The sequence below is a fragment of the Epargyreus clarus genome, unplaced genomic scaffold (assembly GCF_041222505.1).
Source record: "Epargyreus clarus isolate Ecla_fem2 unplaced genomic scaffold, WU_Ecla_fem_2.2 ptg000007l, whole genome shotgun sequence".
Lineage (NCBI taxonomy): Eukaryota > Metazoa > Arthropoda > Insecta > Lepidoptera > Hesperiidae > Epargyreus > Epargyreus clarus.
This window is the reverse complement of record NW_027332215.1, coordinates 7,846,721-7,872,488: the sequence shown is the minus strand read 5'-3', so window position 1 is coordinate 7,872,488 and position 25,768 is coordinate 7,846,721. Positions and strand designations below refer to the sequence as shown.

The window sequence follows — 25,768 nt, the reverse complement described above, 5'->3', positions numbered from 1 at the left end:
CCTCGCAACTTTGCAAAGGTTATAAATTTTATTTTTGTAAAAAGGGCAAAACTTTAGGCTAAATTGTGGCTAAATGAACCGTGTGATTTCAATATATTTTCTTTTGTTAGTCTTAAATTATGTCATAATTAAAATAGTAAACGAAAATGTTAACTTACTTTGGCTATTTAAAAAATACGTGTTGTTACTTATATTTAAAATATTTAAAATACTATTTAAAATACTTATACCTAGTGTAAAAAGCTTGTTTAAAAGTCATATTTCAGTAAAAAATACAAAATAAATATTTAGCTTTATATGTAAGCCTTCATATTTGATATTGTAAATTAACGAAGTATATTTATGTCTATTTTGATATATTTTTTTGACTTTATTTATATATATTAAAAATAGGCGTATTTTATTTTGACGTCTGTTAGACTACGCCTCAGTCAAGTATTACCAAAAAAGTCACCTCAGTCGCACAAAGTTAAGTATTATTTTTAATTAAATAAAGTCACTTTTCTATTTTACTTGAAATAAAGAAAATAACATGCACATAACCGCAGAAGGAGAAACAAACAAATGCCATACCGTTCCATCTCTATTGTGTGACGGCACAATGATCTATCAAAGTCATCATCACTCAAAATATAAAAAGCAGGATCCAAACATTCAGTAATTTTTAAAAGGTTTCGATTAGCTTTAGACTAGCTTATAATATGCGTAGGTATTATATCGTCATCGACCCATTACTGTCCCACTACTGGGCACGGGTCTCCTCTCATGATGAGAAGGATTAGGCCATAGTCCACCGCGCTGGTCAAGTGCGTATTAGTAGACCTCAGGTATGCAGATTTCCTCACGATGTTTTACTTCACCGTTTAGTAAGTGATGATTAATTTCTAATACGCACATAACTTTGAAAAATCAGAGGTGCGTGCTTGAGATTTGAACCTCGGAACACTCGATCGAGAGACCGAGTTTCTTAACCACTAGGCTATCATTATATAACCAATTAAAAGTAATTTACACATGGAACTAGGATACAATGATCTAAGATAATGATAACGGTAACGAAAAACATCGTGTGGAATGTCGCACGCCTGAAATTTATTTAAAAAAATCTCAAAGGTGTGTGAAGTCTATTTAAATATCCGCACTTGGCTAGCACGGTAGCTTCTACCTTAAACCCCTATAACTCTGAGAGGAGACCCGTGCTCAGCAGTGGGACAGTAATGGGTTCATGATGAAGGATGAGTACGTTATCACAAAAGTAATAAGCCTAACATTATACTGTTTTTAAAATAATCTACAAGTCGCAAAAATCGCTTATATCAACTTGCAAACTCTTGCACTTAGACCGTAGACTTTTTTAAAACATGTGAGGATTTAATTCCCTGTGGAGAACCACAAGCTTTAACGTTCACATTAGGCACTGCATGTCGGACTTGTTTAGACACATACAAAAACACTCTTTGCCGGGTTTATGTGCACTATTACACTGGCACAGATATGTAAGCTCTTTAAGGGCTTATCCTGTCTGGTTTTTACGGTAGTGTGATAATGGAAATGGATGTGTAAAAACTGTTAATATGCATTAGAGAAAGATGATTTCTACGTTATTAATTTTGCTGTAAAAATCTCACGTCTGATAAATTCCACCGGCATTGGAAAACAGGCTTTAAAAGTTTGTTTGTAAATCCTTCACTCTTGCATTAATTCTATTATTTTTTTTGGTTTCCTGGATAGAAATAATGAAATAGTTATTTTGCCTCTTTCGCAAAACCAATCCTTAAGTGGGTAAGATAGGGATTGCACGTTCGTTCGTAAATAACCGTCAATTTTGAATCAAATAAATCAGTAGTCTTTCATTTTGTGAATTTTGTTTCCCTATTTGCACTTGAATCGAAATGGCTTTGAGTAACAATACCACCCGGCACGGGGAGGAAAAGTGTCTTCCGCAACATATAACCAAATGCTATGCCAAATTGTTCTGAAATATATGTTAAAAGTCAATCAATCCGAGATGACGTCACTGACATGGATAAAGGTATATGTATGAACATTTTGATAACAATTTCCATGACCACAAATCTACGTAAAAATTTCTTTATACTAGAAATTGTAAAATTATGAGTTTTGGTAGATAAAAATTGGATAGATTAATTATTAACAATAGGCGTTTAATATTTTTGTTCCACTTCCATATTTATTCTCAACATAATCTCTATCTATGCTACTTTATCTATCTTAATCAGAAATATTTCACGGCTGATTTGAAAAGACACAGAAAAAAGGATTGCACAACTCCCCTCGTTGAGTTGATAAATTATATCACCCCTTCAATTAGGGTTGCGTTGTTTTTAATCTTTTCTCTCTATTCCGTTTGCGTTTCAGTCCATTAAAACGTGAGTTAATCAGCATATCGCCCCATCAAGGCTTTTAAAATAAGAGGTGGTGAAAGTATTCATAGACCTTGTTTATTTGAACAAATATATATGTAAATTAAATTAAACTATAATCTTAATGCCTCACTTGTATCCATAACTTTGTCTTCTATATGATTTTTTTTTAACTAATTGACGATTGAAAAGAAGTTTCAAGTATTTACAAAAAGCTTATATAAGCGACCCTCTTATTATCTAACCACGTTAGCCACAAGACTAGGGTTGCATTTTTAATGTTTTTTTTTATAATAAAAAGTAGCAAACGAGAATGCTGTCTATCCTATCCGCATTCAAACCCCAAATAGGAACAGAGACCTATCAGACCCAAGACATAGTATTTCTCCCCATTCATATGCGTATCACCTTTAGCCTTTAGTATATGATTTAAAGTAAAACGCCTAATACTGTTATTATTAGGCGGTGACACCTATGGAGTCGAACCATAAAATAACCAACTTCAAATTATCGTTATGGAATACACTCTAAAAGTAAGACATTAGTTGCCTTATGATGATGGATGAAAGTTCATGGCAGAAAAATCAGACGGAGTAGCAATCCTTCCAAATAAAACTTCATAACTCACATAATAAAATACAAGTAATGTCAATGTTGTATTATCATAGCAGGTACGAGTATACTATGACGAGTGTTATAAACTTATCTCTTAAATTTCTATCTTATAAAGAGTAAACAAAAATGTGCAGAAATCGTTGGTGTTGGTGAAATTTTTTAAGTCATTAACTTACCGTTGCAGATTAAAACGGGGTCGCAGTTAATATAATCACGCCTCGTCATCCGTTCGTGGCAAAAATAAAACCAAGAGCGCGTCAGACCATTGCCGGAGGGCGAGTTCGCATGAAATTACTAACTAATCTCTTCCCACTAACATGCTATACATGTTCAGCCTGATGGCAGTTAACTAGTACTTAATTCAATGCCAACTAATCTCTTTAAAGTTGAGAACATTGAGTGAACTGCTACGACGTTAAGAGACTTTCAACTAATGAGCGAACTTTTGCTGTATAGCAGAGTTTGCGTTCATTTAAACGAAATATGCAGTGGGGCGTATAAAAGCCAATTTATTTAAGTTCTCATACAGGCTAATGTATGGTTGATGAGATGGAATCTTGTCGTATTTCGAGATCCTTCATTTTCTTTAAAATATACTATAAATAGTCATATCATCGAGACATGTTATTTACCTACATAAAAATGAAGTTATTATTCTCTAGTTATATGTAAGATTTGGAAAAAGGGATTAAAATACAAAACGGCCTTACCTAACTATTGTTATTTTCGTCAAAAGCTGTCACAGAAAGTAAAAAATATTTATTTAATTTCTTAAACTATTTTCCCACAACTGGCGTAGGCTTGGGATCAAGTCCATATTTAGATTTTAAAAACATTTGCAAACTGTAAATATATCTCAGACGTGTAAGTATAATTATTTTTTTTTCTTTTATCATTAACAAAAGTTAAACTAATTTATAATACACCCATAACTACAAAAATGAGCTGAAGTTTGCTCCCCGCATTTTTGTCGCAAGACAAACAAGGGTATGAGGGAAAATAAACAATGTTTAAATAGTACTTATTTACACTCTCGTAAAACATATTCGAGCACTCATAAAGCATTTGTTTGAACGTGATCTGTTCTACCGTGCATAATGGAGAGGGCGTGTCCGAACAAACTCTCCGCCGTCATTTCTCCGCGTTCAAACAATATCCGATAACTGTAATTTGAACAGATGAGGGATGTTATGGGGCTCCATAATGTAGCGAAACAATCGGATATTCGAAATAAAAATATACCAGAACGTAACCTAATCAGATACAAAAGTTTCGAATAATTTCGGATAAGGAGTGAGTCTAAATGAGTGGGACACGATCAAGTCAAGGTTATACTTTACTTTACAAATAAAATCAATACATCATAAACTTGTATTTTGTTTACTTTTGCAATTCCTTATAAAACTTATGTCCATAACCAAATCATCGGATAGTTAATTATTTCTGCCTAATAACAGCAGTGTTAAGCGCTACTATGTTCCGGTTTAAAGGGTGTGGTAAGAAGGGAGGGATACTTTTTCGAGCCGAGGCGAGGGTAGCGTTGCATCCGTGGTCCACCTCAGGAATATCTAATCCTATCGATGTCCATGGGCGGCGGTAGCCACTTACCATCAGGTGCCTATAAAAAATACGAAATAATTCCATATCCGTAAACGTATCCGAAATATTCATATCCATAACATCCTTATGTGGAATGCAGTACTGTGAGCCGTCACCCCTTTGAGGGACGCAAATGGGGAAAAACTCTGTGGAAAATCCAAGCTTGTTACGAATGTACCTACCAAATTTCCATTGTGCGTTTGCAGTGTCTAGTTTTACTCACTCAACCAGTGGACGACGTGTTTTTGAACCAACAGTTAATTAACAATGTGCTCGCTACGATGTTATTTGTCAATATACTCGTATTATAGGTAAAAAATGATTAAATATAAAACATGACTGAAAATTTGTTTATATGCATAAACTTAATAGTTCGTTTCGTTACAGTAATTTTTTTCACAGTATACAATTTCGTTTCACCAAAGTCACCCTTTACATTAGGTGACTAGTAATGACTATCTGATGGTAAGTATCCAATTCTGCCTGTTAACAACCGACACAAACTTCATATAGAACATGGCTATTCTATCTCAAGCCGACCACAAATGAGTTGCCACTTAAGGATTGAGATGGTCACCTCACAATTACATTAGTCAGCTGGCATCCATTCCCTTCCACGGAAAGGCATAAACGGCTTCAATCTAGAAATAGTCGTGACGGTGGTACCTTCCCGGTCGAACCATACACGTACCTTTCAAGCAATATATGAAAATATATTTTCACAGAATGTCTATATTCTGTACAAACATGATTAGTTCTATTTTTTATACATACTTTAACATGACTCACCCATATTAGTAATCGCATGCATGATTGTGTTGTTAGCAAACAAATGCGTAGAACGCCGTGTAATACTTAATTAATTGGTACTCTATAACCCGGCTTGAATCACGCACCTGCAGCCATACGGCGAAACCTTTTAGGTTTGTCAAATTAATTTATAATCCCACCAAATTGCCTCTCCGGTTTGTTGAAAGGGATCTCAAAATGGCACGCGTCCTTATTACGATAATACCATCGAGAGGTGCACTTCAATGGGTATTACTTTGGCTAGAGGGTAGGGACTTTAATAATAGACTAGATAATACCCTACCAATCATTTGCGATGTCGCGACGTTTTATTCACAAACCATTCGATAATTTACTTTTTATTTTAAGGTGGCTTATGATCGAAAAATGCTTAGGGCTTCAGTAAAGTTACATTCTCTCTCTACGTAAGTTTTCCTCCATTTGTCACTAGCGACTATTTAACTACTATGTATAAACTAAACCTAAAAAGGAGGTACTGGTACTTCATTCATTGCTATCGTGATAATATAAAAAACTTTTCGAAATCATCTGATTTTAACTAATTCGCCCTTGGCCAGACGGTAAAATATGGCGGTAAATATGGGGAAATAATGGGTTAACAACATAACATTGACGATGTTTCGGTGATCTCTCGGGTTTCCTTAAGATAATTTTCTTTGCCGTAAGCATGACTGAATTTGGTGGACGCACAGCAGTGCGTTTAGATAATATATTGTCAATATCTCAAAGTACACAACCTGCATACAAGTATTTTTTTAATACTGTAAAGTCTAAAAATCGGCAACTACAAAATAAGTCTACATAATTGTTTTTAAGCACGCTCTGCCCGAGGGTGCATTTCCAACGCACCCCGTCTTCAATCTTCGTTAGTCGGTTGGCGATTGATGTATCGTTTTTGATGTTTGCCGGGGGCTATTTTTGTGTGCGTATCGCTTCAAATCAAACGAGGATTAACTTTGAAGTGGTAGGGACATGAATAACGAATAGAAAGTGTCGAAAAAATAGTTTTAAAAGTATCGAGACAAAGCTCTCGATATTTTTCTTAAATCCAAATCCTGTGGAGTTTATCCAAGTACACAATTACACATCATGAAAAAAGATTGCCAAAGTGTATTTTTACTAGGCAGCGTTCTTCACATACAGCGGTGTAAACTTCGAAGGTATCGTGATGACGTTTTTCCAAATTTCAGGGATTATTCGTGCTTCCATCTGATTAACTTTTTCCGTCCGGCCTTTTTCGAATGCGATGAAAATAAATGGCGTTGCTATAAACAACCATTTTAATACCCATCAAGAAATACTAATTTAGTAAAATGAATATAAATTGAGTGTCGAATATAAAGTATCGATAACACAAAGTATCTATTTTTCTGTGCCCCTACCTAGGGAATGGACTTCCTATCATAGATCAGTACAATATCAAAGGGGTTACTTTGTCTATAATTATGATGGGTTTTTTCAAGTTCATTTAATGAGACTTCAATTTCGTAGGCACGCGTACACGTAGACACGTTTCGTTACGAAACGTTAGATACGTACGATCTTTTCTTTTTTTGCAATTAACACTAAATATAATATAAAAATAAAAAGATTAATTAAGAAAGAAACAATTGCAATTTGTATATAGTGTAAAACTATAACTCCATAAAATATGCCTACATCAATGGCCTACATAAACAATATAAACCACAGATATATTTTTATGATAATTTATATTTTTTGACGAGCATCAGTGGCCACTCAACTTGAGTTATAACAGGTCGAAATACTTGTAATTGAATTATCCTGACTTTATTGAAAAATATCTCAATAACTTTGTTTTGCAAAGTTAAAGTTACAGGTCGTGATAACAGCCTGTTAAAACATGACTATATACTTTGATTAGTGTTGTTATTGTATTTTTGTAGAGTTTATCTTAAAGTGCAATTAGGGTTGCCAGCTCTATTAAGTAATATTATACCTGTTTTATACGAGGGGGAATATTTCAAAAGGTACCCGATGACGTGGGAGCGACGCCGGGTTATGTGGGATTTTACCGCACAAACACCCCCCCGGTGGCCGTCCTAAAGGCCTGTTGGAGAACTCCGGAATCTCCGACCGAACAAAACCGGAGTTCTCCAAGCGCGATGCCTCGATCGGGCTCTGCCCTGGAGGAACATTCGCTCCTCCCACAACATCTGGTGTTTACGACGGTATACGACCATAAATACCGCCGTCCATCCCGGGGTTGCTGGCCGGGCGGTTCGAGCTCCCACTGTTGCCGTCCGCAACCCCGGAAGCCCCCTTTTAGTCACCTCTTAAGACAGGCAAGGGTTACCGTAGCCCTATTTTGGTCCCGGAATTACAGGGACAAAGTAATATTATCTAACATTTTGTTTTCACATTTTACCAAACATGTTAAAGTAAAGTTTTAAGTATACTTACTTACTTATTATTGTATACTTACTTATTATAAAAATATTGAAATTTATTGTTTGACTGAAATATAGGTATATATTTTTTCTAATTGGTAACCCTAAATGTAACCCCAACTTGTCATTGGAAAGTTGACCTAAAGACATTCAATAAATTAATCTCAGAATCATAATTCTTATCGCTGTTACATAATTACTGATTGTTAATCTACATGTCTGAGACGAATTATTAATTGAATTATTTGTCTTCGAATATTACCCCTTATGAAGGTATCATGTTGGTGTTAGGGATGTTACAGATCTAATGACAAACCTTTCTATTGTATCTACATATGTCATAGAGCATTGTGTCTGGTTTTGTGTCACACACGGTACATCCAAGTAATTTTAACCTGGATATTCATTGTAAAAAGCATAAAAAAAACACCCGTTTTTGAATCTTGGTTAGTCAAAACAAAAAGCAAATGTATTGAACCATTTTAAAAATTTGGCCCATGTATGTAATTTGAAAAATGAAACTGAATATTAGCCTAATTGTGTATGGATCGGATAAGGTAATACGTAATACTTAATAATAACATAATATATTTATGTAATCTTAATTAAAACTGTTGGGTAGCTTACTGCAAGATATCCGACATAAGCTAAGCTGGAACGCCTCGGATAAGTATGTCTCACTTACCACACCCTTCAAACCAGATCACAGCAGCGTTTTACACTGTTGTTATGAGGCAGAAATAGGTGTGACAGTGGTGCCGCCGGAGACGAACCTCAGAGAGTTCCAATGTCATGCCTCTATAAAGTATCTGTTCCGAGGTTCACATCTATTTTGACTAATAATGACCCAATGTAACCTGGCATGTGGCCATTTGTCCACACATGATGGAAAGTTCAATAATTTATTCGCAGAAATTTAATTAATATACTACAATTAAAATTCACGATTCACGTGACATAGGTACTTGGAAAATATCACTTTTTATTTTTAAATTCCATTAAAAATAATGAGGAATACAGCGTATTTCATTTTTCACACGGATTTATCTTATTTCAGTTAAATCCAGTGGAGCATAACAACCTTTGTTGTTCGTTTAGAAAGAGAAATAATAGACTCCATATTACCAGGCGTATTTTATGTAACTGTGAAAATGTTTTTATTAGATTGTTTTCCACCAACTCTTCACAAAGTCCATTTTTTCTTTTTACTACCTAATAAACCTGCACGGATGAATCGGAAAAAGGGTGTTACTCTTCCTCCCTTCACTTAGCTAAAAACAAAACGAATATCCTCTGATGGATCAGTTCTTTTACTGGACAGTGGTTCGGATCGGACCTACTATCATTTGCAACCGTTATTTTTAGTCCGTTCATCGAATGTACCACTAAAGATTTAGTCTTATTTCGATCTTTGATAGGTATAAGTTTGATAGGTTGATTATTATTCATTAGTAACGGCCGGTAATAGTCACTTACAAAACTACTACTGTTTGATATCGACAAAAACATAAGCCATAAATATGTATTTATGGCCGTTTCCAGCAATAATGATGAAACTCGATTTAAAAAAAAACTAACATTCATTCATTGTAATCGGATAAAAACAGTATCATTTCCCTTCAGACCACGATCTACTAAGTAAACAACTAGAATGATAACTACGTACCTAGCTATTATATTATTTTTTAAGCATGCAACAAAGTATGCTGTATCTACACATACATACATACATACACTCACACATGCACGGATGTATAATGTGACGTTCGCTCTCGCACGTGTCGTGGCATGCTCCCATGTTAAGATGCTCGCAGACTCGGACATAAATTAGTTTGTTGCAAATTGAAACCACGACGGTAACGGTGGTAAATACACCATTCGCTCCGGTGTGCTCCAGCCTTAACCGTCTGTCAACATCTCGTTATGTGTGCAGTATAGTTGTGTTGGTTTGTTATTGCAGTCTTGATTCGTACTAGTTATTTTAATACTGATAATAATACGAACATCTTATGCGTGACACTATGGGACTGTGATACATATGATACATATACGACGCCGCTGTCTACATACCTAAGGCAAATTAATCTATGATGTTGTTTAATAAATTGCTTGTAATGTTCTACATGTATTCTACGACGGTCGCAATGTATCTGTCGCAGATATCTGGTACTTTCTGTCATTTTGTAAATTACCTAGGCATATGGTTGTTTGGTGTTTATAACAAAATGCATATAAAATAGAACACAATATACCATAGAAAATCCAGTCGGATGATTATGCCTCGGGTTTGTCAAGTGGGAGTGTGGGAGTAGAATCTTGGGCAGACATCTATGATTTTTAAGATTGTAGAGATAACCGTTTATTATTTTTAAGATTGTTGATTTGATAGACAAGCAAACATTCAAAGCAAACATTTAAATAAATAATATAAAAGCGTCCTGCAAATAAGTACTTATATTCGCATAGAAAATGACTATTTCATTTGTTACTTTGTATAGGTAATACCCGAGTGTGTCATTTAGAACTCATGGGTCGACAAAACGTATCTTTAAACCCTTTATTAATAAATCATTCTATCAAAGTAGTACTATTAGATTAGTGATCCCTCTTCAAAATATCTGGAACTTGTACGATTTGAAAGATAATATATTTAGTTTCCGCGTGTATCCTATTTGGATTAATTTAGCCTAAGTTTATTTAAATACATATACTCTTTGGTCCTGAACGTCTCGGTTGATCACAATTTTCAGTAAAATTAATATTTATAGTTACTATAGAAATTAGGAAACAATAAACATTCTAATTCTAGACATATTATTATCATCGACATCAATCCATCGATTTATCAATCTATCCATCCATCCATTATATCCTTCAACACCTTTAAGAAGTATGTTAATTTCCTTACAATGTTTGCCGTGAAATCAGTGATAACTTTGTCCTTTCAAAAATCGTAGGTTTAAAAGGTCGCGTTTAATCCACTGGACTGTAATCTATACTTCTATACTAATATTATAAAGAGGAAAACTTTGTTTGTTTTTGGATTGTAATGAATAAGCTCAAAAAGTACTAGACCGATTTTAAAATTCTTTCACCATTCTTTCACCATAAAATTCTTTAAAGCTACATTATCCACGAGTAACATAGGCTATATTTTATATGAAATATATTTGATAAATAGATTTTGAGGCGGTACAAAATTAGCCGGGTCAGCTAGTACGTTATATTACATTTAACATATTTCTTATAAATATAAAAGATTGTATTGAGACAAAGTAAAGAAACGTGATGCTGTTTTGCGGTATAAAAAGATTTAACGGGTAATAATCAATTGAAACCACCGCATGTAGGATTGAGTGGCCATACGTAACTCAATCTTGGTACTTAGGTATCTGGAATACACAAAATATTTATTTAACAGTAAAGAAAAGCATTTCAAGAGGGACGGAAAGTTCTTTAAATAGTCCTCTAAGGTGTTTGAAGTCTACCAATTCCTTTTTGGCCAGCGCAGTGAACTATGTATCTTAATCCCTCTCCCTCTGAGAGGAGACCTATCTGTGACTTCAGTTATGCATCTAGGGTTGTAGTGGTGTTGTAAATTAAATTACATTGAAATAGTGGGTGAATTTTATTGTATTATTAACTAAAACTAGAGTTTAAATAACACAGAGTGATTGGTACCAAAGTAGATACTATACTAAGTCTTAATATGATGAAACGATGAATAAAGAGCTAAAAATTAATTAAATCATGCCGAAATTAGTTTCTTTGCCTTAAAAAAGCATACTTTAAAGTCGTAATTTAATTAAATTCTTAACTCTGCTCATAAATGTCAGTAGAGCATTTTAAATTTTACAGTATATTCTTTTACTGAATAATTACAACAAATGCCCTTTGTTTTCGACGTCTTTATTAGAATCTAACTGTGTTTTACAAAGTGTTGCGGCACCCTGTGTTGGGCTTGTAAAGCCTCACAAAAAATATATTACTGAGAGTTGTTAATTAAAGAAATATGGCGGCGGTGTGGCTAAAGGTATTCCTGCTTTGGATAGATACTTAGTTACGTATTTGCATATCTAGTTACAAATATTTAATATATTTTTCATACGGTTTTCAGATTAGTTAACTAATTAAATACACGTTAGGAATGGTGGAGTTTAAGGTCGCGAGACATATTTACATGCTAAGAGTTCATGTCATAGAAAAGTTTGGGAAACGCTATTTAGCGTGACGAAAATTGCATCTATGGCCAATGTCATAACAGTCTACTCGCCTAATCCATTTAACATCAAAACCACCGTGCTAATACAAACATGTGGCATGTTTGACAAACAGGACCGACTAGGATTTCCAACATTTCTTCGCCGGAATATTATTATATTTTTCCAAATAAGTAAAAAAATAAAGTGCACTTAAAAATAAAGTATGTTTAGAAAATGTAAAAATAAATAGAAAAAGAAGAAAACGAGTAAACACAGAAATATTTTTATTTTAATATATTATAATTAATTAAATAAAAACTAAAAAGTGCAGACGTTAAACTAAATTGGGTAACTCGCGCGCTACAATTTGATCATTTATTGTAATTAATATTAAAATTACTAATATTCATCCATTATTATATGCATTAATAATTTTTTTTCATCTACCTACAAATAATAGCTTATTTTAAAAACATTTCATATTTATTATAATACGGTTGGCAACTATAGGCCGCTTGAGACACTTAAGCGTTTGTATCGTGGAACGCGCCGCATATTTCGACGTTTGGTGCAATTATTGTTCTCGATGGCGGCACAAGTCTCCACGCTCAGAGGGTCCTGACGTTGCAGTTAACCGCAACGCTTTTAGGTGTGTCAGCCTTTAAGGTCTGAAGCGCTTGCCACTTGGCCGCATCCAGATCTGTCTACCTACCCATAACTTACTCATGCCCAGACGTGGCTAGCGTTCCGCCGTTGGATAGTATGCAGCTATTTTCGCTAATTTTCCTTCGACATATGCAATGAAAATCAAATTTGCTAAGGGTATCAAAGTCTGTGATTATAGTGTAAATTATATATCGGTGTTATTTATAAAAGAACTGAAGAGATTGTAAATTTATATGTATTTTTTCAAATTAAACAATTTAGTTAAATAGTATCTGTGTATTATAATGATTATATTAGTAATGAAATTGAATGCATTTTTAAAAAATGTTTTTACTATTCCGAGATTATTTTACTGAAATACATACATAGTTATATGAGTAATGTATCTTTGAGTGAGGCAAATATAAGTGCCTGCCTTGCTCAAAAAAGAACAAACGTATTAATCTAGTCACCACGAGCTATAAAAATAGGCGCTAAATTCTACGTTAGAAGTAATGTAATATGTAGCAGTGAATACTTAACTGCCATAGGACATGTTTGCTACTTCAATTTCTAAATAACATATTCCCTTTGTGTGATGTCTCGCCACCCCATTTTGCGTAGATTTAAACTCTGGTAACAACTTTCATGTCAGCGGCTTTCCGACACGCATACAAAGGATCAGCTGGAGGGGACTCAAATATACCTGTATCAATATAATGGATAAGTACAGATAGTTAGGGAAAATTCATACCAACAATACGTACGATACGACATCCCATCGTAGCTCGTTGCAACGTCGTGTAGTAATTTGACGTCGTGGCGTGCAAAGCTACGCTGCGCAGGGAGGGTTCCTTACCCTACTGCCAAATGTCTGCCGATTATGGTTAATAGGTAATGAGCAAAACTCCGAAAATATATCGGTTTGTTTTATAGGGCTACTTCGTTTCCAATGTTTGAGTTTTTTTTTATAATATAAGAGTAGCAGACGAGCATGCAGTCCACCTGATGGTAAGTGGCTACTGCCGCCTATGGACATATGTAATCAACCCCAGATAGGATTAGATATTCCTGCCTGAGGTCGGCCACAGGAGTGCCGCTACCCCTGAGGACTAAGCTGGAACGCCTCAGAAAAGTCTGTCTCCCTTACCACACCCTTCAATCCGGAACACAGCAGCGCCTAACACTGCTGTTATTAGGTAGAAATAGGTGTGGCGGTGGTGCCGCCGGACTCGAACCACAAAGGGTTCTACCACCTTCAAAATATTTGTTGTTATAGTGGACATATACCACAACCTGTAATAAGTCAAGTGCCTATATATTCCGGATCAAGAGATAGAGGCTTGTGACGGACAGACAGCGGAAGTTTAGTGACAGGGTCCCCTTTTACCACGTATTAAGTACATTGTACTAAACGGCGCAACGATCACGATACGATGTCAAATTAATTACTATGGCTTTAAGCCCTCTATTTTAAAGCTCTGGGCGTATAAACGAAATGCACACATGTTTAAGATTTTGAAGTAATGAGTTTTGGCAACCACTGTTTATATCTATTCGAGTGGGTTCGCTTGTGAAAGGGTGAAACTTTTATAAGTACAATTGATGATGATTACATGTTTGTTATAGTATAAAATTCATTTAAATAGAGCGTTGATAACGTGTTATATTGTAATAATGATGTCACTAATTAAGGTTTTCTAGGAACTGGCGTTGCAGGTACATTCATTGTAAATGGTAAAACCCTTACAGTGCATTTATTTCACATATCCACCCATTAATTAAATTACAGTTAGATACCTATTTTTCCGTGTATTAATTACCTTAATAACACGGATGCATGTTAGCACCCTTTGAAGATTATATTATTATATTCAAATATATAATTATCAAAACGTAAGTACCATATGGGTAAGTGCGTAATTTGCGTATAATGACAGCGTACATTTTTAGAATGATGTGCTGTCGTTAAAAATATTTTTTATCGAGGAAATGATACAATTAGAGTACGGCGTCATCGACGTCACATCTAATCATACCCTCCTACACCCTGGCGGTTAACCGCGGGGGTGGCTAACCGCTTTTCAGTTTAATACGCCACCATTTGTGATTGTACGTCCTTACGCCTTTTATAGTCAATGTGTCAATTTTTGAAGAAGAGATGGCTCTATCTCTTGAACCCTAATAAATAGACACGTGTCGTTTTTACAGAGTATATGTATAACGGTGGCCTCTTTAACATACAACAAATACAAAATCTTGGAAATAACCGGGAGTCAAATTTTCACAATAAATTACATATAATTTTTTAGATACGTATTCTCAGATGATTTCTTATCACAGCCATTTAAGTAAATGTACTCTGAACATTTGCCTCCGTTTATTTTCAAGATTTTGATATTCCAAAAATTAATAAAAAATGGTGCTATAATACTTTCTTCGATGTACGAGGTTGATTCGCACTTGGCGCATTATTTTTTTTATGAATGTAAGATTCGATTGTTAGACCAAATCACATACGTAATACTGACATGGCATCTGTGTTCACGTGTATTTGGGCTACATTTGCCATATTCCATTTGCTTCTACCATATAAAATAGCGGCTTGTTTCGCATCTAGAATATACAATGAAAACAAAATCCAAACATTTATAAAGTTTCCTACAAGACATGGGTTTAGTTTAGTTTGGTTTTACTACAGGCAGAGCCAACGCGAAACTAAACGAACGAAAACTAAACGAAATCTTTATATATAAAAGCGAAAAGATACTCAAGTTCAAAACGTATTTATTAATCAAGGTTTTGACTAAACTACTGAAGCTAGAATCATGAAATTTAAAATATAGCTTCATTTTATAATGTAGATGCGCACTAAGAACGGATTTGATATTCCACCGTTAAGGGGGTTAAATGGGGGTTGAAAGTTAGTATGAAAGTCCGTCTTAAAGCAAACCGGATGAAAATTGGGATTTAGCTCTCTGATTTAAAATAATAAAAATCCAAAATCAACCCTAAAGGTGGTTAAATAGAGATTGACAACTTAGTTTAAATTTTGCCATTTTGGAAGCCAGCACTATGAAAGTTAGTCATTGCTTTACTGGTAAGATATAATAGAACTTTAGTTCTACCGTTTTTGTGAAATCAACATATAAGGTATGAGTAAAATAAGGGCTGTAAGTTTGTATGGAATTCCCCCAGTTTTGATGTAAACTCTATGAAAATCGGTATTTGGGTTTTCGATAGAAAATAATTAATCACCTATTTCACCATTTTTGGAAAATCAACCCTTAAGTTGGTAAAATAAGGGTTGACAGCTTATTTTTAAATTTGCCAATTTGAAAGCCAGCACTATGAAAGTTAGCCATTTCTCTACTGGTTAGATATAGTGGAACTTTAATTCTACTGTTTATGGCAAATCAACCCTTATGTGGGTTAAATAAGAATTGTAAGTTTGGCTAAAATTCCCCCAGTTTTTTGATGTAAACTGTATGGGAATCGGTATTAAGGTTTTCGATAGAAAACAATTAAACACTTATTTCATCATTTTTGGAAAATCAACCCTTAAGTCGGTAAAATGAGGGTTGACAGCTTATTTTAAAATTTGCCAATTAGGAAGCCAGTACTATGAAAGTTAGCCATTGCCTTACTGGTTAGATATAGTAGACCTTTAATTCTAACGTTTTTGGAAAATCAACCCTTATTTGGGTTAAATAAGGGTTGTAAGTTTGTATGAAAGTCTCCCAGTATTAATGTAAACTGTACGAAAATCGGTGTTTGGGTTTTCGATAGAAAATAATTAAACACCTATTTCATTATTTTTGGAAAATCATCCCTTAAGGTCGTTAAGTGGGGGTTGGAATTTTATTTCAAACTCAGTTAATTCGGAAGCAAGGACTATAAAAACTTGCATTTGGCTTTCCTGTTGGAAATAATAGAGCTTTTTAAACACCATTTATGGAAAATCTACCCTTAAGAGGGTAAAATAGGGGTTGAAAGTGTGTTGGGAAGTCCGCAGATTTTCAAACAAAGTCTATGAAAATTGGTATTCAGCTTTCTGATTGAAAATAATAGAACACCTATTTCACAGTTCTTGGAAAATCAACCCTTAAGGTTGTTTAAAAAGGCATCCCCTATTAAACAACCAATGAATTTTATTTTAAAATGCGTTTATTTGGAAACAAGGACTGTAAAAATAGGATTAAGCTTTCTGCTACGAAATAATAGATCTTCTTTAACAACGTTTATGGAAAATCTACCCTTAAGATGATAAAAAAGGGGTAGAAACTTCGTTTATAAGTTCGCAGATTATAGAGCAAAGTCTATGTAATTTAGTATCCTGCTTTCTGATTGAAAATAATAGAACACCTATTTCACCGTTTTTGAAAAAATAACCCTTAAGGACGTTTAATAGGGGATGGAACTTTATTTTAAAAATCGTTAATTTGGAAGCAAGGACTGTAAAAATTACAATTGGCTTTCTGGTTGGGAATGGTAGAACTTTTTTAACACCATTTATGGAAAATCTACCCATTAGTAGGTAATATAGGGGTTGAAAGTTTGATTAGATGTAAGCCGATTATGAAGCAAAGTCTATGAAAATTGGTATTTTGCTTTCTGGTTGTAAATAATATATCAATTATTTTTCCATTTTTTGAAAATCAACCCTTAAGGACGTTAAATAGTGATTGGAACTTTATTTTATAATCCGTTAATTTGGAAGCAACCACTATGAAAAATTATCATTAGACTCAATGAAGCATCTGAGTGAGAGTTCTTTAAAAACCGTTATTGAAGTTACTTCCTTTGGCGTGTCTGGGAAAAGGACAGAGTGCAGAAAGGTTTAGTGTAGGGCGAAATTCCACGGGCCGTCGTAACATATATTTTTAACATGGGAATGTATTGCGCGTGCTGAAGTGCAGATCAGCGGTTTTTTAGGGTTCCGTACCTAAAGTATAAAAACGGAATCCTATTACATAGACTTCGCTGTCTGTCCGTCTGTCCGTGTGTCACAGGGCTCTATATCTGGAACCGTAATAGATAGACATTTGAAATTCTTACAGATAATGCATAACGGTGGCCGCTATAACAACAAATACTAAAAATAAATAAAAGTTGAAAACAAAAAGGGGTCCCCATACAACAAATTGCTATTCGATATTTTTCCAATTAACTTTTGAGCCGTTAGAGGTAGACAGTTCAATATTATTAAATACTAGAAATTAAAAAAAAAAGGAAAATTTTAAAAGGCGGAGCGGTTACCATACCGGTCTGACGCGCGGAGGGTCCCGAGTTCGATCCCCGGCCAGACAGATATCTAAATGATGAATTTAGATTTCTGTTTCTGGGTCTGGGTGTTTGTGTATTTGTCTATGTGTGTGTCCACGGCACCCACGACACAGGGAATCCTAGTGTGGGGCTGTGAGTGTAGAACTTGGTTTTTTTTAAATATTAGCTTTAAGAAATTTGCTGATAAAGTATTTATTGATGCATATGTACAGTCACGACCATAAATATATGACTATGGGCAGATTAGCAAAAATATCTGACCTTCTTTGGTCGAGTTCAGTAATATCTGCCTGCAAGAACGCAGCAAAAATATCTGATGATAACGTTGATCAAATAATTGTGACCACCTTACGAAGCAAAAATATGTGACAATATTAATCTTTTGTTATTCCGGCTCAAAATACAACTCGAACGTCAAGCCGCGTTCTTTTTCTTTTTTATGCTAAATCATAGAATCGTATCAGCCAGTGACTTTATAAATAAGAACTTATTATTATAAAAATAAAACATCATGAAAAAAATACAAATAAATTAATTAAAATAATACTATAATAAAAAGAAATTGAATAGGTTTCTAATAATACACTATCAATCAATTCCTCAAATCAAACGTTACTCGGCAGCGTTGGATAAAAAGATCGACTACCCACGTTTTAACGATAAAAATATATCAAAGCGACATCATAAAGATGGAACCTATTTCTCCGATAATATTGCTAATTGTAGAACTTGGTATTGCTAATATAAATAATTAAAGTTACATGTATCAATTAACTGTTGCGGTAACTTCTTTTTATATTTTTGTCTTAGCAGAATATTCGTAACCATTTTAGTTTAATAAAGTATAATCTATATAATATTGTAAAAGTCGTTAGGACATATAATTTCTGTTGTATACAGGGTGAAATAGAAGCTTTTCCTATAATTTGTCATTTAATTTTAATCCCAGAATTTAATCCGTATAAGGGACACTATCCGATAGTGGAATTATATAAGGTGTGTATTTTTTTTTCAAAATGAACTGGTTCGATTCCCGTATATAGGGATATTTTAAATAATTCGCCAAGTACGAGTCAAACTCGCACATGGAGGCTTCCGTACCACCAGATGTTTACTATTTTATAAAAATAAGTATAATACTTATTTTCCGGTTGTCTTTTAACCCTTTGAGTACGGAACCCTAAAAACTAAAGATGCAGTATTAGTTTTTATCAATATCGGCCTCGTAACTCCTTTTAGCATTTTTCGCTAATCCTTATAGATTCGGATTTGGAAAATTCACCCTGTTAAAATATATTTATCCTGACTTTGTCTTTAACCCTGTTTTTTTCTTACTTAAATAAAAAACATATGAAAAAATATTTATAACGTGTTTTTTGCTCATATTCTTTCTCCGGAAAAATACAGTGGCCCCTTTGACCGGTAGGTTGATTGATATTTACATCAAAGATATTTGTAAATTATGTCAGATATTATTGCCCCTTAGTTGACGTCACATGTCATAACACATGTCACAATTATATGATCAACCTTATCATCACATATTTTTGCTGCCTATAATTGTCAGATATTTTTTCTGCGTTCGTGCAGGCATATATAATTGAACTCGTTATTGGGTCACATATTTTTGCTGATCTGCTCATATATATTTATGCTCGACTGTGTATAGGAATTTAATTGAAATTCTACTAAGGAGGTAAAATAAGTGTTATATGTATGTATACGGGAATCTTTTAGGTTCGAAGTTAGAAACGTGAAATTTCAGATAACGTCTATTCAGACAAGTACACGACAACGTGGACGGGTGCAAATTTCATATATGACAATGCGTAATTTTATTCAAATTGGCCTACATTTTGGTATACTGATTAGGTACCTACATCGCAACTACATCGGACACACTGCGTGCCAACATTTTGTCCTGCCGTGGGGTATGGTTGTGGTTATGCGTGGATTAGTGATGGTGATGTGCTAGACACATAGACGTTGGATTAAAATTTTGGGCTAGAACAGGGCTACAGTATCCCCTGCTTGTCGTACGAGACTAAAGGGGTACTTCTGGAGTTGCGGGCGGCAAGAATGGGAGCTCTAACCGCCCAGCCAGAGACCCTGGAAAGAACCACTGTATGTAAGGCCCCATATAACATAGACAGTTCCTATGGAATAGTGTAATTAATAATTATTATATCCTACATGAAACTTAAGTAAAGTTTCATTACAGTCCACTAATTAGAGTTTTAGTGTATGTTACTGAAGAAAGCTTGACCAATTTAGATACACAGTGACGAAAAAAAAACTTTTATTAATTAAATATTAATGCTTCTTTATCGTTAAAATTCTTAAAGGTACAAATTTACGATTACAGTTATTTGAATGTCATATCATATTTTTTTACGCGGGCGAAGCCGCGGGTTCTGGTAGTAATAATCATAAGCTTAATTGGTAATATTATTATTTTTTCAAGTGAATTCCATAGAAAAAAGACTTGTTTAACTTATTACACACCCGAAACTCTTATTACACTAGCATTTTGTGAAATTGCCGCATATTATTTGCGACAAAGCGTTATCTTTCATAGTAAGTTCACGCGAGCAGAGTCAGATGTCGAACTAACGTAACGAGATCCAATTTTAGCTTACTGAATCATTGTTGTCCCGAGATTCTGAGTACTGATTTGAACAGGCACTAAGGATACAATGCATGCAAATTCTATTTATATTCCATTTCACTGTTGCTATTTGACCTTTTTCATTGACCGTATATGTGGTTGGGAGATGTACGGAGTTCATGCAGTTATATCTTAAACAATTTATACTATTATGTATTATGTGCACTAGAGAATAACAACTTGTATATCCCAAACTTCTTTCTCCTAAATTACCGAATAACTATACCAAATAATAAATAAGTTCTTATTTTAGAACTGATGTTTCGGAATCCATTCAATAATCTATTTATTTGATAGGATTGCATTTTTATTTGATAATTAAATAATGTATTCGGCACTCTGTATTTTCCGGTATTTTCTCTGCTACAAGGCATATACTGCAATACTGCACTCGATTTACGATGTATTCATCCTTAAAAAGTCCAAATAAAGCCGTTTCAAGAGGGTTCATCGCATAGTTCTTATTCTACTTCAACTTCAACTTAAACGCTGACTTCGAATTCAACCTCCTGGCCCTTTGTAACTATGAAAAGGTACCACGTCTGGTTGCTTTTGTAATCCTATCTCGAAACTTTTAACAGGGATCCACTTGACGCAAGCGATGAACTCTGCTGAACATGAGAGAATAAAAAGAAAATCTTCAAGTTGAAGGTATTTGCTCAAGATCACGAGACAAGTTAAGGCCATTATAAACATTTGTGTAAGCGGTATTATTGTGTGGGCTAACCCAAACCAATTACCGTAAGAAATTAATTCTTACATAAACTAAAGGCACGGAACCCCGCTTGGAATTAAACCATCCGCCCGCTTAAATTAGCTGCGATATTTATTATAAATTTATTCTAGCCACGATCTTCAAACTATGAGTAGGGTGCTTAAACCAGTAAGATTCTTAATATGAGTTTTCAATACGACAAAAGTTTATGTACACTACACTTACTGTTTTAAAATATAAACCGTTTTAAGACAGCTTTACTTTTGAAATGTTTGCTCTATTTGCTGATAAAATAATTTCATATGTGTGATTATGATTTTTGTTATTGTATTCATATTTTTAAAGTGTTTAGTGGTAGCTAGTTGTATTGACACGTTAAATTTGTTGCAGTATTCGGTGACGCGATCGAAGAGGGCCACCCATTCAAGGCGAGCTCCACGCATGCGGTGTTGTCGTTGATCAAAGGGTTCGTGCTCACCATCACGTACAGGGGCATCGTGGTGGTTGTGTCGCCAAACATCCGCCAGTTCTTGGGCTATTCTGAGGTGTGATGTTTTTTTTTTTTTTACTAAGTTACACTTCTTAGTTAGGAAAAACTGATCAGAGTTTATCTTGTAATTTTATTCAGTATCTTCATTGATTGTTTGTATGTATTGTAACATTAAGTTAACTTTAATACCTCATCATAAAATTAGTTTTAATTTTCTTGTTTCCTGTTTTGGAAATCAACATATAATATACACAAGAGTTACATACTCGTATTTACTTGTACTGATTAGAAAATAAAAGAGGTCTAGCAAAAAAAATGTATTAAAAACACTAATAAAAATCTACTACACGACTATTCCTCTGCTTCAGTGTCTCAGGTAAAAAAAAATAGATAAATATATTTTTATTTCACAAATATATACAAATATCACTTATATGCATAAAACATCGTTAAAAGAAAAGCATTACATAATTAACGAAAAATAAACTTCCGTTATTCCGCGTAAGACCGTGGCAGGACTCGAACCTGCAATCTTCGGATCCGAAGTCCGACGCCTTATCCATTAGGCGGTCCTTGTAGGCTAGTTCCAAACAATGCAAGCACATGGGAAACGTTCCGCGCAAATAACTAATGAGTTTTGTGAAAATATGAGGGAATTTTTTTTAGAAACCCTTATAACCTTTTATGAAAACTATGTTAGTCTTGTCAACTATTTTTTTACATTATTTTTTATAAATGTATGTATATATGTATTGTATGTGTATAGTATGTAATGTATGTATGCATTTTTTTTTGGTAACACACAATATTTATAATTATAATTTATTTCAATATTTTATAATTATAGTACATCAAAAATTCGATATAAAATTGCCGCAACCATTAAAGAATATTATAACAATTATTTTCAGGTTTAATATATTATAGTATTTATAGATTTATGGAAAATTGTTTTAAGTATGTGCGAATGCTATACATTAATTACCCGACTGCCAAGGAAGAGTTATATTTTCGCGCGTATCTTGTATGTTTGTCTTTCTTTATTTGATCGGATCTAACAAACGGCTGGATGAATTTAAACGGTTAAGGTGTCATTATATTTGTCTCAATGACCCGAGTGTGATTAGATAGATGTTACGAAAAACAAACAAAATGGGCGATTTTTGGCGCGAAATAGCAACACATTTAAAAAAAAAGTTAACCGCACCTATGGAGTAGGATATCAAATGATAGGGAATTAAACGAGATTATAAAAACATATTTGTATATATATAAAACAGCAAGGTGACTGACTGACTAACTGACTAACTAAATGACTTATTCATTTTCAGAAACCAACGTACAGCCGAAACCATGGACCTTAGAGTTCTAAAATTTTGCACATATTTTCTCTATATAGCATAAATAAGTACTAATAAAGGCCTTTTGGAAATTCTACGCCTAAGAGGGTAAAGTAGGGGACATCAGTTTTTTAGAAATCCTTAAATTTTGAAGCAACTACTGTAAAATTTAGTATTTGGCTTTCTGTATAGGAACAAGGACACACTTATTAATCCCCTTCCGAAAAATTAACCTCGTAGAGCGTAAAATAGGAGTTGAAAGTTCATTTGAACAACCGTCAATTTTGAAGCAAACACTATGAAATTCATTGCCTATATCCAGCATAAATATATTTATATATAAATTCGTTCATCCAGTAAAATTTTATTCATTAAATTATTAAAAGAAACATTGTCTTAAATACTGTACTCATTAAAAAGTATCAACCATACAATACATATATTTCACCGTGAAGGGATATTTATTATTTGTTTTTATTTACTTATTCTTTTATTGCATCAACACATATTACAAAAGGGCAAACTTAATTCCTGATGGTATTCACTGCAGTCACCATGGATCGATGCAGAAAATGTATTTATTATTTGTTAATTTGTTATTCACGTATTTCCGAGAACTATCATACCTGAAATGAGCTCGCTGTAATACAAGCTGTGCGACTTAAATATATGCCATATTTAAGTACAAATTTGTTTTGAAGCGGTTGAACATAATAAGGTTGTGGTTTCATTGAATTGGCGGCATCATGTATCCCGCTACCAAATTTTATTCATGAAATATATATTTGGAAATGATGAAAGAGTAGCTTTTACCTGTGGCTTTGGCTGCAGTTAGGGGCTTTTTATTTATCATTCGCTTAGGTTAGGTAGGTAGGAGTTAACGACACATTAAAATTAGAATATTTAGACTCAACAATATTACTTGAGAAAGTAGTACCTAGATATTACTTACATTTATTTCGTAGCATGGAGATATTTTCATAAAACGCCAATTAGAAAGTAAAGAAATATTATGAGGACAATATTAATAAAGCTATCAAGTATCAAGTGCAGTTAAATGTACACTGTAATCAGATTTTTATAATATGATGCCCTAATAGAATTACGCTTACGAGACGCCGAAGTTCTGTGACTGAATATGTTGGTAAAGCCATTTAGTTGTTGTCGCACCTATACAATATGCCACCGTAGACAAAGCGAACGCGTGGGAATTGACAACATAACAGAGGCGTATCGGGTAGCTGCTCCTAATTACACCTTGGCTGAAGCTGTATACAAAAGTATACCTGAGCCCGATCTCGTATTGTGTTACATGTGAAAGCTTTCTGATAAATATTTTTATCTACCTCTAAGGTTTTGTAGACGTTTGCCACAATAAATAAAAACTCTATATATTTTCCTGTTATATGTATATGCACGTTGTATATTGATTTTTATGGGCAGTGATAACCCAATGAAAACTCCGAGGTTCGAATGCCAGGCATTTTGCAAAGTTACGTGCGTTGTAGAATTTCATTACCCAGGCTAATAAAAAGCAAGGCGACTTTATAAGCCTAGATAATTAAGTTTGATTGAATGGCTAAATATCATTCAGAAATAGAGGCTGTTAATTTTAAGGGCTTATTAAGCTAATTCTTTACGATATTCATAGAGTGATCATTTTTTTTACGTATTACTTATTAAATTTTCATATTAAGCCTTATCTTATTAACGCGGTATCGAAGATTTGTTATGTAGTTTTAATATAAGAAATTTCTTTTAGTTTGTCATTTAACATTACTTCCCAGAATTTGATTCTTATAAGTGAAACTATTTGATGTTGTAATAATACAGGGTGTGTTATTTTTTTAACAGATTCGTTATATTTTAGATGAGGTTTTAAAAAATAATGATCCACATTTAAAGGAGATGTTTCATTTTCGGCCATCTCATGTACACTATATCTAAAAAGCACGAATATTTTGTATAATTGAAGAAAAAATACCCATATATATTGACAACCTAAAGTATTCCTGTTTAAAATTATTTAGAATAAGCATTCCTCATTGAAATATTAAATATGGCGGAATACTGTCAATGTCAAGTTTTCAAAATTGTCGATGTCGGTCAGGGAACCTATGTGTAACCTACGCATAGGTTCCACACATACTCTTTGGATGTCGGTATTTCTGTATTTGGCTGTTTTTGTCGTAAAGTTATTGTTACCTTAGTACTTTACAACCTGGCTTTTGTTTTGGGTATCCCGCCATTATTTCTGAATTTAATTAATTATTTATAATAATTATAACAAAACCACCTTTTAAATAGTATCTGGTTTTATAGATGTAAGTGACATGTCAAATTAAAAAAGAAGAAGTTGTCAATTTGATATGTGTAAAAGTGGATATATACATATTATATAATAGTGGACTCCAATGTAAACATTGAATAAATATATACTGATGAGAAGATTCCATTTCAATCCTGAATAATGAATATGTTTCTGCTCTGTGCTGCTTACGATTTTGGACTGATTCTACCTTACTTATTTACCCAGTGTATGTTTTATGGATTCTTGTGATTTTCGTGCGATCACTGTGGATTGTGTTGACAAGGATTCAATA

The 25,768-nt window shown here is 33.9% G+C and overlaps 1 protein-coding gene across 3 annotated transcripts in view; it reads left to right on the top strand.

Annotated features, from left to right (window-relative positions):
- BmMET2 (juvenile hormone resistence protein II) overlaps nt 1-25,768 on the top strand; it is a 189,986-nt gene that overhangs the window by 104,961 nt on the left and 59,257 nt on the right. For all 3 annotated transcript variants that reach the window (XM_073074497.1, XM_073074495.1, XM_073074496.1), the window contains one exon: nt 21,726-21,880. In XM_073074497.1, the coding sequence (XP_072930598.1) occupies nt 21,726-21,880 (155 nt within the window). The remainder of the gene's footprint in view (nt 1-21,725; nt 21,881-25,768) is intronic.